At 44.7% G+C, this 13,087-nt stretch overlaps 1 protein-coding gene across 1 annotated transcript; it reads left to right on the plus strand.

Moving 5' to 3' along the window:
- The first annotated feature begins 302 nt into the window (after nt 1–302).
- CALM2 (calmodulin 2) lies at nt 303–12,275 on the plus strand. Its single transcript, XM_072330918.1, has 6 exons — nt 303–460; nt 4,518–4,548; nt 8,830–8,973; nt 9,048–9,154; nt 10,032–10,167; nt 11,379–12,275. Exons 1-6 carry the CDS (start codon nt 458–460, stop codon nt 11,405–11,407), a joined length of 450 nt encoding a protein of 149 aa, XP_072187019.1. The 5' UTR covers nt 303–457; the 3' UTR covers nt 11,408–12,275.
- The last annotated feature ends 812 nt before the right edge of the window (nt 12,276–13,087 follow it).

Genomic DNA, 13,087 nt, shown 5'->3' on the forward strand with positions numbered 1-13,087 from the left:
CCACCAATCGGCGCCCTCCGCTCGGAGTCCCTGATACGGCGAGGCGTTTTTTTCTAGAATCCTCCTCCGCTCGGACAAATAGTCCCGCGGGCCGCCCCTCCGGCACCCACCGCCGGCGTTCGGCGAGCGCCCGACCCTCCTCGCTTCTCCCCCCGCCTCTCAGCGCCGCGTCCCGGGGGTCCGGGGGCAGAAAGGGGGAGAGGCGGGGGCGCCGGAGGGCCCGGCGGGCAGAGCGCGGACAGCCGGGACTCGTTTCGCAGCGCCGTTCCCTGACGGGGAGAGGGGTGGGGGGAGGGAGCGGCGCGGAGCGATCCGCGCGGGCTGTGAGGCGGTTTATGAGGCACGGCTGGCGGCCGGGCAGGGCTCAGTGTGAGGCGAGCCGTTGAGCGGGCAGGTCGCCGGTGCGTCCCGTGCAGCCGTTAGCTCCCACCGCACCCCGCAGCCGGGCCGAACCACCATGGTGAGTCCGCGGGGCCTCGACGGGGCCCGCGCGGGCGGAGGGTCGGGTGACGGGGGCGCCTGCGGGACGAAGGAGGGAGGCGGGGGGCTGCGGGGCGAGGCGCCGTGCGGGCGACGCGGTGGGGTGAGGTGAGGTTGGGGGTGAGGTTGTCGCCGGCCGCGGGCAGAGCTTGGCGGGGCGGGCGGGCACGGGCGGAGGGTCCCGCTCGGAGGCGACCCGCGCGGAGGAGGAAGTCCCGCTCGGGTCCCTTTCCCGCCCTGCGGCGTCGGTGCGGATTCGAAATTCAAACCGCCCTGAGCTCGGGCGCCATGTCGGGCGCGCGGTGGGTGGGTGGGTGGAGGGGGGGGAAGGTGGGGGCGGCGGATAACGGTTCTTTCGGGGCGGAGAGGGCGGAGGAGGGGGGGGAGGGTTGCCACGGCGGCACCCGCGCCGCTCTGCCTCGCTCTTCCTGCCCGTGCGGAGCGCGGCCGGAGCTGTGCGGTTGTCTGGAGAACGCTGCGTCTGGCACGGCGCGCTGCGCAGCCCCGGCAGCGCGGCGGGGAGCGGCTCGCTCCCTTCCCCCTTCCTTCCCGCCGACCCCGCGGTGGGGCCGAGGCCGCGGTATCGCCCTGCTGCTGCTCTACCAGGGCTCTCTGCTTTTGGAGCCCTGCTGGTTTCCCGTGTGGGTCATTATGGTGGACAGTGCTGCGTCTCCTTGGGCAAACGCAGCGTAGTTTTTTTTTTAGCCTTGGCGTTTGCTTAGGATTCGAATCGACTCCGCCGAGGTAGAACTGAGTGAGATTGGAGAATCGTTTCAAATTCGGGGCGTAGGATGCGGGTTTGGTTGTTGTATTAAAACGAGCGGATGTTGAAACACGCAGAAAATAATTCTGTCGCAAACCCACCACCGATGGCTGCTCAGTGCCATCTCTGCGCTAAGGGAAGGCGCAGTGCGGTCGGACTGACTGCTTTCATTCATTGTGTGCCTTTAAGGAATCGGACCGCTATGGACTCCCGCTGCGTTACGTGAAAGATGAGCACAGATAGCTCTTTCAGCCGCTTTAATTAAGTTAAACGCACGGAAGCTTGTTTTTTGTGTGTCTTTCCTTCAGCTGTGAGCATAACTAGAGGCTGTCTGTAAAGAGCAGTAATTCCAGGCTGGCTGGCCGTGGCCATCTGTACAGAACCAAAAATGGAGTATCTTCCAGTGAGGGCTGTGTGGAAATGGGTGTGTCCGGGAGGCGCGGTCATGGCTCCTGGCAGCCCCCGCGGGCTCAGCCTCGGGGCTCCTGGGCCACTGCTGGATGCGTTGGGAGAAGCGTAACGCTGTACCCGGTGTAAGCCGACCTGCCGTGGGTGTAACTTTAGCCCGTGTGTGCTCGTGGTTCGTGTTCTTCACTTAATTGTGATAGAACAGAGCTGTCTGTTTGGATCTGGCATGTGTGAGTTACACCAAACTGCTGGGTTTTGAGGGGAGCTGTCTTATCTCTTCTGTGATTTGCCTCTAGCTCCGTGTCAGGCAGTGTTAGCGAAACGTGCATCTGCTGAGGGATATCCAGGCGGGTTACTGCATAGCAGCTCTGGCTGTAATGAAACACTACCTCCAGAGGCTGCTTTTGCTGCACAGTGCAGCTCCCTCTTCCCTAGGCAACTTGGATTCGTTGTCAGGCCCCTGACATAATGGGGGAGGGGAGGTACTGCAGTAAAAATGCTGCAGTGTAGATGAGAGTAATACCCAAGCTGCGATGGTTTTCCAGCCGTTGCAGAGGAGGCTTTCAGATGTATGTTGTCTTTATGTGAGAAGCATGTTGAGCTAAAGTGAGGAGCATTAGGTGGTCGTAACGTGGCTGTTTGAAGTCGGGCTGTGTTACTGAAGGTGCGTGTACTGGCCACCGGTATGAGGTGGGAGGACCTAACTGCAATTGGGCACGGAAGCCCCGAAGGCCTTCCACCAGGAACGCAGCGGCCTGTACCTCGGAGCAGGGATCTGGTGTTGGGGCTGAGGGCTGCTGCTGCCTCCACGCAGCCCAGTGGGTGGCTGCCCTGCAGGCTCCGCCTCTGGCTGCTGTTGCGCAGTGCTCCCTGCAGTGCCCGGCACTGCGGAGTGCAGATGGTGTTTGTTCAGCCCTGCCCCACCTCCTCGCTTATCTTTCAACTGCCTGTACCTATGGCTTCTAGTAAGCGTTGTGCTCTTCACAAAGGCCGTACCTATTGAAGCTAGTGACAGCTCATCCAAATTCATGGCTCGTGGCTATAGAAAGTTCGAAGTCTCTGCAAGAGTTCAGGAACACTTAGCAGCTTAAACACTGCTTACACACTGCTTAATGTCATGTCTGTACATAAAACTGTTTATATAAAACAGAATGTGGCTCAACTTGGTAACCCTCAAGTATTGACCTGAATAAATTAGGTTCTTGCTACTTACACTTGATCTGCAGCTTTCTGGGGTTAAAAATATCCCGTGGAAATGTAGCACATAACTCTCTTCACTTGAGTGATGAAAATGTAAATAGTGCACAAAAGTACACGTCCATGTTAATGGTACGCTCCTGCCAAGCAGGAATCTGTTAGGCTTCTGCTGAGCGTCCAGCAGGGTGCTTACATTTTCTCAAAGCCTGGTGAGGAATCGATGACTTCCTCACTTGTCTTGCTGCCACTCTTGAGAAGCTCATTGAAGAAATACTGCCTACAGCTGTTGAAATGGGAGCGAGAAGAGGGAATAGCTATGAGTGCTTCTCAGCTGGTCTTTTAGAAGTTGCTTGTGATTGTGATCTGGATTTCCAGAGTAGATGAGGCAGGCTGTATGAGAAACTGCTTATCGCTGCCCTTATCATGGGCTATTACTATATATGTATTTCTTGTAAGCAGTTTAGCTGTTGGTGTGGGCTCAGTTTAATCAATGTGGAGTTGTAATGTATGTTGAAATTAGCAAAAATGGGCAGGTGGTGCCCTAGTACTGCACTAGCAGAATGCTGATGTGTAGAGCAACCTTTGTAGACAAAAAACAATTGAAAACAAAGCTGTTGATATTGCAGAGATCATAGGAAGGTTATCGATAGAGTGATTGCAGTGGGAACCAACTGAAGAAGCACTGAAGTGATGCAGTGGGGTGTCTTCGGTATTATGGAGTTTTGACTATTAAGTGATTTATGTGGGGTAAAGAGCTTCCTTGATGAAATGGAATGCCTTGTTAATGTCACTCAAATGGAGCTGTCTCGAACTTGTTAGAAGAATCAACTGATTTGGAAACCTAGGGAAGATGTTTCTGCTGTTCCTAAACAACTTTGTATTCTGTTGACAGTGCAGCTTAGCTGGATTTGTCCTTGAAGACTGAAGACCAAGTGCAATTGGTTTTAAACTGGTCCCAGACAACAGAATGTATAAGGTGGTGCTTATCTAACTAATGATGCCAAGCCAGTAAGCATTAGTAGTGCTGGGCCTTTGCCTGCTCTTTCTGTAAGCTGCCTTGTGTTACTGCTGTCTGTAGATAAGTTTGAAAGAAGTCTAGGCAACTAAAATGCAAATACATGGAAACTACCTGATTGGGTAGAAGCTGTTAGTACTAATTATGTGGACTCTGTTTTTTTGCTGTCTTGCCTTGGACCTGAGGTTCTGTTAATGGAGGGAGTGCTTTATTTTAGGGAAGAATTCTTTTTTCTAGTTGAAGGATTGTAACTTCTGAGAAGAGTCAAGAACCTACCTTAGATTTAGGCTGCAGGAGGATACTGCTGCAAGATATAAAGTGTCTAGGGGAAGTTCTCATAGGCTGGTGTGTTAATGAGCCCTTTAAACTGATCTGGGGGAACCTGCAGGCCTTGGGTTTCGTAGCGTAGCTTGGGTGATTGTACATGGAAATCCATTCTCGGTATATCAGGTATTTACAGGGTCAAGAAATGAAGGCAATCTGCCGGTTCTTAGCAGGCTTTCCTGATCACTTCTGAGCTGTGTTCATTGCATTTCTTTCCAAATGCTGAAGGCAGATCCCGAGGAGAAGTTACCTGATTCAAAGGCTGCTATAAATATGTACCTTCGCATTAAAATTTTGCAGCAACTGTAATGATGTTCTCTTCTATTGCAGGCTGATCAACTGACAGAAGAGCAGATTGCAGGTGAGGTTTTCATATGCTGCGCTGATACTCCTACTTGACCTGCCACATCTCTTAATCCAGTGACAGTCCATGTTATGCAAGTTACCTAGCTTTCTTAACTACTGAGGAGCTATTGGCAGATGCTGTGACTTACTGCCTGAATCTTAGAGGCTTATATTCTGTAAAACAACAATGAATAAAAGGAATTTGAAGTTCTGTCTGCTGAAGCAGTTGTATGTAGTTCTGTAGGCACTGGAACTATTTACTGGAGTTCTGAAGATGAAGTGCAAACAAGTGTGTGTGGGTTGTGGGGGAGGGTAGGGGGAAGTCTGTAGTTAAAAACTTGGAATCTGAAGCTGCCTTCTAGCAGAAGGCAAAAGTAATTTACTTGTTAGTCTCCTGTGTCAGTGGAGGTGTTTCAGACTAGCTGTTCAGATGGCAGCAGGCAGTGCTTTCATTATAACTGTTGATACTCCATATTTGGAACTGCATTGTGTGCTTGGACTGTTCTAAAGGTCTGGTGCATGCTCTGCAATGCTTAGGCAGGGATGTAAATCCCAAGTGTTAGTACTGGCCCCCTGAGACTGATCTCATTCTTATGCACCCTGCAAAAACTAGCATCTGTTGCTGCTCTCTCTGAAGATTGATTTCAGCTTGAGTAACTGTAACCTGAAATCATATCGATGTGTTGGTAATGCAGAACCCAGCCTTGCTGTGCGTGCTTTCCAGTTGTTTTTTTCCTGAACTAAAAAGTGTGTAGCTGTAATGTGAAGATGTCTGTGTGCCTGCCTGTCAGATGAAATGGTGTTAGAGGATGTTTGGGTTCAGCTGATGAAGTTTGGTACCAGCTCAAGCATACAGCCTCTGAGGGGCTTTGGTACTTAGCTGTGGCGTGGTCCTTAAAGATGCTATTAAACAGAAGCGAGCTAGTTTGTTTTTACTTTAACTGCTAAATTTGAAGGGTAAGAATATTCTGGTGGCTTTTAGACTTCAGAAGCTTGCTCTAACTCATAAGAGACTATTATGGTTTGTGGAAAGCTCTTAGTCTGTTTATGTGTTGCCATGGTGCTGTCTTGTAAGCACACGTCAGATCTAGTTCAGCTACATACTTTTTTGAGTTGCCTGCATATCTTTAAGGGGTTTGGAATCAGGCTTTATCAATTGTTGCTGCTGCTGCTTTGATAATGGTTCATTGTTTCGGTTCTTAACTGTTGAAGCTTTATTAGTTGATCTAGCTGATTATGGAGTATAAACAGGAAGCTTATTCTTAACACTACCTCAGGATTAGCGATGATAGTATAGTAGTTCCTGGAGCCAGAAGTGGGTATTAATAAGCTTGTCATGCTAGAATAGAGTTTTCATCTGCATGGGAAGAATAATGGCCCGTCACTTTGAGTTCAGCTGTGGTATGTCATGAAGTAAATGTCTGCAAGTAAAGCCATCACCCTCTGATGCAAAGACATAATGCTGCTGCTTGTCTGTTAAGTACCTACATTTAATGTTTAGGAACAGTTGCAGATGTCTGAGTGTTCCGTGAAGGTCAGTGCTTTGCATGGGGAAACTGTTGAAGTACAGTTAAAGTGATTGACAAGGGTTGTGGTTATGTGATAGTCTTGAGCCCTTGCTAATCCATATCAGTTTGGGAAGCTATTTAGCTTTTGATTTGAAGATGGGCTTAAGAAAACAGTAATAAAGGTAGAGACAGCCTTGCTTTCACTGAGTATAAGTAATAAAATGCCGACAGTACTCCAAGGTTTAAAAAGACTTTCTCAAATAGTTTTTTTTCACCTGAATGCAATTCAAAGTTCCATATGTTCTTTCTGCTCTGTGAGAACTTTGGAAATTGTTGCTTCCTGTAATGCTGGGGTTTTTTGTTATGGGCAGAGGCAAAAAAACAACAACCTGTTGGGCCTATCTGTTACGTGAATGATTTAAATTCACAAGTTGAGGATGTACAGAATATGAATGGTAGCTGTAGCTTCATTCGGAACTGAATTTGCCAGGTCAAATTGATATCCCTTTGGTTAAGCTTTGCGTTAAACAAGGTAAATAGGCCAGAACTGTTTGATGTGGATGGCTAAGAAAACTGAAAGATACTTTTGACCCAAGGCGACTGATGTAGTAGCAGTTTTTCCTTCCACCAGACCTCAGAGGTCTCTAAATAGACTCTCTGAACAAGTAGGCCTATGTATGGTGTTTTGTTGCACTTTGTTCTTCATGTGCAGTAGTCCTCTGGGGATCTGACCACTATGGCTGTTTCAAATTTATTTCATAGTAGAAATACTCATCTTTAAGTTACAACTTTTGGTGGTTCGTAAGAGAACAATTCTCATTCACCTGTGGAAGTTTGGAAGTGAAAGAGTGAGAGTAGCAGTTAATTGAAGGAAAGTGATGTTATGCTGAGGCTGAGTAGAATGGTGTTGTGCAGGCTGAAGAAGTTATCCACCTTAAGAAAATGTCTTTTGTTTCATCTTAAGTACTCAGGGTATACTACTGAATTGTAGAAAGCAAGTATTGACTTTGCAGGAATTGCTGCAGTAGTGTGTCGTCTGCTTCACGTTTGGATTACAGTGGCAGTCTGTACTGACTTCATTTATAGGTGCGGGTTACAGCTAGCTGTTTTGAGCAATGTTTGAGTACCTGAAGCTTGTTGGAAACTGTCTTCTGAGGTTCTTGAATGATGACAGCTGATGGTCATTGCTACTGGGCGTGACCAAAAGGCCTTTTCTTCCTTTGTGTAAAATCTGATTCTAGCAAACTCATTTGCCCCTAAAACTATCTGGAACCTAGCCCTGAAGACTGCTTGCAAGTTATTGTAGGTACAGGTTGTACCTTCTTGTTTGGATAGGCTTCTAAACCCATATTGTTACAGTCACGGTGCAGAAAGAACCATTTCACCTGGTCCTTCGGTAGCCTTGCTCTAAGTCTTGTGTGCTGAGCAGTGAGAGCTGGCTTTTGGAGCTGAAGATGTTGAAGAGTTGTTGTTTTTTTTTCTTTTTTGAATGGAACTTGGCTATGACTCTGGTATGATAGCTGCAGCCATAAACTATCAAAAGCATTTTTCAGTTGAGTTTCCAACACTTGCCATTTTGTATCTCATATCAAGTGTTTCAGAGTATGAAATGGATGAAGGCTTTATGCTGTACCTGACTAATTCGGATCTGGGAAATCCACCATCTGGAAACTTCCCATCTAGGGAAAAAACCTAATTCGTGAAAGTATTTCTAATGCTCTTTAACTAACTTGTTCTCCAAAGGCATGATCTTGAGTGCCTCCAGTGCTGCAAAAGGACCTAAATGGCATAAGGGAATAAATCGCTTTTTCATGCTTAACTGTAATTTCTCTGTGAACGGCTGCAGTCCAGTGAAATAGTTTAAGGTCTGTAGCTGAAGACAAACAGATGGCATGGATTAAAACCAACTCCATTTTTGGACTAGACAATTAAACATGTTATGCCTGTATTAATATTGCTGGCGACAGTACAGCTATTGTAGGGGCATGAGGAGTAGCACTGAAAAACAGCCAGTCTTGCAGCTGCTTTTAACTAGTTCTTCTGAAGGCTGTTTCAGGATATAGTAGGGTTAAAGCAGTTTTCCAAGCAACTTTGCAGCAATTGCTGTGCCTGCAGTGACCTTTCCCCTCGAACAAGTGATTACTGAAGCTGCTTTGAGTAGTTATAGACTGTAAAGCTGCAGTGGGAGAGTAGTTGTTCCTTTCTAACAAGGCATGGCCAAATATGCAGGCTGTGGCCCTGGACTGTGGCTTCAAATAGCTGTTCAGAGTTGCGTGTCCAGCAGAAGTGAGTTGTGGTGAAGCTGTTCTACATTGAGTCTTAATTACATCCTGCCTATTGAATAGTCTTTTATTAGTAATAGAATTGCTATTTAGCTGTAGCATTTGCATTTTGAGTACTACTTCCAAGCTGTTTTTTAATGTATTTCCCTCTATTTTTTCATAAGAGAAACAATTCCTGCTAAGAATGCATTACTCTAGTTGATAGCTAAAAGGAATAGCTCTGTATCAGGGATTCATCAGGGTGGTTTGTAGAAGCATGTGGGTAGATGACCTTCCATTTTCTTCAAGCCACAATGTACTGATAAGGCTGGTAGAAACATCAGCATCAGGACATCAGCTCCTGTTGATGTTAGTTCTGGAAGTCTGAGCTCTTTCCACTGAAAACCTTTAAGAATATGGATTCAGGTTTTATAATTTGCTCCAATAAACAGCAGTAGTTCTGAAATGGTTAAGTAAGCGCTCCATTTGAAAACTGAAAGCACTAACTCCTTTTTTGTTGTTGTACAGAATTCAAAGAAGCTTTTTCACTATTTGACAAGGATGGTGATGGTACTATAACTACAAAGGAGTTGGGGACTGTGATGAGATCACTTGGTCAAAACCCCACAGAAGCAGAATTACAGGATATGATCAATGAAGTAGATGCTGATGGTAAGATCTTAATAAGTAACTGTTTACTTAAAACATTGAGAAGTGTTTTTTCTAACAAAGTAATTATCTTGTAGGCAATGGCACAATTGACTTCCCAGAGTTCCTGACAATGATGGCAAGAAAAATGAAAGATACAGATAGCGAAGAAGAAATTAGAGAAGCGTTCCGTGTGTTTGACAAGGTACTGAGATGTTTGCCTCAATAACTCCTTCTGGTAGAAGAGCTTGGACTTCTGATAAGATTTCTTAATGAACTAGGGGCATTTGCAGTCCTGCCATCTAGAACTTGGGAGTTAACTAGTCACGCTGAAGTTGAGTATACTGTGGTTTTATACCCAAAGGTCAGATGAGTCATTGTGGGTGACAGTAGTGATCTGCTATATTGTTCTGCTTCCTATGGTACCTGAGTACTTGTTGGCTGGCAGGGGAATTGAGTAAATGTATTTTGAGTTGTTCACTTCAAGTGAATTGCTGTCTACTGTTAAATCAGCTTCTTAAATGAAATCTAATTTTAATCAGAGAACACATAAGTATTGCGCAATGTGGGGAAGAAAAAAGCAGCTTTGAGTCTGTATGCACTGGCATGGTGATATTCCATCCTAGTTGGGATGTGGGATTTGTCAAAGTGGCCTGTGAAGGCCTTGTGGTTTTATGCTGGATTGCCACAAAGCGAGAGAGAAACTGCTTCTGGTTTGAGAAATAGACAAGAGAACCAAATGGCCCATGACAGAGTAGGTGTTTATTGCCATTGGTGATTGTAATGCCTCAGGACAGGACAGTCAAGGTAAACTGTGTTGGTTCCTTCTGAAAGACTTCTTTAAGATCATGTAGTCACAGATCTATAGAGTGGCTTGGACTGGAAGAGACCTTAAATCTCACCTAGTTCCACTTACCGTCGGAGATCCTGGGCAGTACATAGCACATAAGATGTGCTTGTGGCTCTGTGTTGCTTTGTGCAGATGTTAGTGGTTAAAACTGTTAACTTTGAGTGCTGATCTTCAGGTTGCCAGGCCTTAAGGAAACTGGAGTAGACATGTCTTTTTTTTCCTCCCCTCCCAGGATGGTAACGGTTACATTAGTGCTGCAGAACTTCGTCATGTGATGACAAATCTTGGGGAGAAGCTAACAGATGAAGAAGTTGATGAAATGATTAGGGAAGCAGACATTGATGGTGATGGTCAAGTAAACTATGAAGGTAAGGAGCTGTTAACAGATTGTGTTGCACTTTCCATGCTGGTGAATGTAGCTGCTGGTTAACTGCCGTTTAAATAGGACAGCATTCACAGGGGAGCTCCTCTCAGCAGTTATAATGTCTCTTCCAGCTAGCATCTTTCTAGTACACACATAGGTTTGAGTGTGTTACTGCTACTTCTTGTTCCTAAAGCAACTGTGTTCTGTGCAGTGTAAAAAATAAAAAGACTTTCTAATATTAATAGTCATTAGTACGAGAAGCTAGTTAAGCTGTTCCACATGCTGTTCTGTTTATTAACAAATGTTGGTCTGAAACCACATCAGGAAACTGAATGGTCTGACCTCTAGCAAGTCAGTAATCTTTCATTAATACTTCAGAAATTAAGAGGAAGAACCTGTGAAATACCCATAAATTTCACAATCTTTAAAAAAAAACCTTTAAAATCAACTTTAACGCAAATCAGCTGCAGCATTGACTTTCTGCTTCTCTTTTGTGATATTGAAACTTAAACTCATGTAAGCAAAAGGAGTTTTTTTTCCTCTTCTGAGGAGCATGCAAGCTGTCTAAGCCTTGCTTTCATTCTAGCTTTCCAAGCATCTTAGAAATACAAGTTAGGGTATTTTCAGGTAATTGCTTCACTTTTCCCAAGGAGTAGGTGTGGCTGCTCTTTAAAACTTTATTGTTGTGCCTGACATTAAACTGAGTCTGTGCTTCAGCAAAGCAAGCAAGCAGCATACTTTGTAGTAACTGATTTCCTTTATTCTGTGAGTAAGCAGTGGTTTGGTTGCTTTAAGCTGGTCAGGCAGTAGTAGGGCATAAGCTGTTCTGTTGTGAAGTCCAAGCCAGTGTTATCACACCTGTTTTATATATGTAGCTGATAGTGATTTCAGCAGAACCGGCTCCTCTCTTGGCATGTAAAGAGTGACTGTAGTTTGACAGGAGATGACTCTGAACAGTCTTATTTGGAAGTCAGCCTACCTGTCTAGTGGTGGACTGACAGTCTTGTTGAAATAGAGGCCTTTAGCTGTGAATTCTCTGTTTTTAAAGGAGGTTCATAGGCATGACTGGTAGAAAAGGGAAATGTCTGGATTCTTTTTATGTAACTGGAAATGACATTTTGAAACGTAATTTGATACTAGTAAATCAAGTCACTTGCCAGATGTTGCAGCTCATGTTTTTCCTCTAAGTAACTTATGAACTCTTTCCTTTTGCAGAGTTTGTACAAATGATGACAGCGAAGTGAAGACGTTGTACAGAATGTGTTAAATTTCTTGTACAAAATTGTTTATTTGCCTTTTCTCTGTTTGTAACTTATCTGTAAAAGGTTTTTCCCTTACTGTCAAAAGAATATGCATGTATAGTAATTAGAAGGCCATTCCTCCATGTTTTTCTCCTTTATCTTACTGTCATTGTTCTGATTTTTGGAAAATTGATCTAAGTAACAAATGTTGCATGTGGCTTACTCTGGATATTTAAGCCCTTCTGCACATCTAATGGTAGATGGAGTTGGTCAAATGAGGGAACATCTGGATTGTTAAAAAATAGCTTTCTAGAAGACTTAGGTATGACTAGTGTAACAAGTTACGTAAAGTAAGTTAGGTTTGACCACGCATTAGCAGTTCCTGATTTAAAGCAAGATGCTGACTCTAGTTTTCCAGTGCATAAGAGTTTATTCTGCTTTTGACGATTGAGGTTAAAGATTCCTACAGTTGACTGCAGGATAAAACCGTGTGAATAGTGTATGTGGCTAATGCACTGTAGGAAGTACTCTGACTTACTTCACGGTAACTTGTTAGTGGCCGTACCTGTAACATGTTGTTGAAATGTGGAGTCTTAACATTGTGGACGGTTGACAGTCAACAATATGAATCTTAAAAGTTGCACTAATGCAAAACGGGTGTATTATCCAGGTACTCGTACACAATTTTTTTTGTACTGCTGGTCCTGTACCAGAAAACATTTTCTCCTCTTGTTACTATGCTTTTTAAACTTTGTTTAGCCACTTATTTTAAAAAAAACAAAAAAAAAAAATCTGCTTCTGGCACGATTTGCCTCAAATCCATTCCAAGTTGTATATTTGTTTTCCAATAAAAAATTACAATTTACCCATACTGTTTCAATGTATCCTTGAATTATTTACAGGATTTGTTCAATACAGTTGCTGCTCTGTTTCAGTATGTAGCAGTTTGATTTGCTTATGCGATGGATTGGCTGTCTTAAGAGCTTGGAAGGTGAAAACTTAGACCGTAAACTCTGGCCCTTCATTAGTATTGTTGACTTGAAGAAGCTTTCTTACTAGTAGTTTAAAATGTATTTTACAGTCTTGTGTGGAGCTTGGTGCTTCAATATACTTACCATAGTGACTGGCTATGCCCACTATCTGTAGACATTGTGAACTGGATGTTGACCTAGTTCAATAGTTGACCTAAAATTAAAATTCCTTGTTCAGACAACTAAACCTGTTTGCTTTCTTTTAATTATTTTTTGGAGTTTATTCCCTATCAGCTGCTACTTTGGGGTAACGTAGTCTCACACCTGGGCTTTTCTGAAACTGCCATGTTGGAGTCTGTTGCTTTTCAGGATGTGGTCAACTCGAAGTATGTAAGGAAAAAGCTTCTCTTGCCAATCTGCTAGTAAGCATGATTTTGCTTGTGCCCCCTTTTTGTTGACAATTAAAATGTTCTGACATGGAAAACAAACCTGCTTTTTGTCTAAGGGCAAATCCAAGACCTCAGAGGCATGGCAGAGGCTATTGGTGTTATTTTGCCTCTGTACGCAGTATGAGAAGTGGCTGATTTTTATCTATGCTATGGGATTGTCTTAGCTGGGGATTCTGGCACCTGGTTACCCCCACTGGTTCCAGCAGAGCAGTTACCTCAATACATACAGAATTAAGACAGCTGCTATACCTCATGGCACAACT

This window comes from Excalfactoria chinensis, chromosome 3, assembly GCF_039878825.1.
Source record: "Excalfactoria chinensis isolate bCotChi1 chromosome 3, bCotChi1.hap2, whole genome shotgun sequence".
NCBI classification, from domain to species: domain Eukaryota; kingdom Metazoa; phylum Chordata; class Aves; order Galliformes; family Phasianidae; genus Excalfactoria; species Excalfactoria chinensis.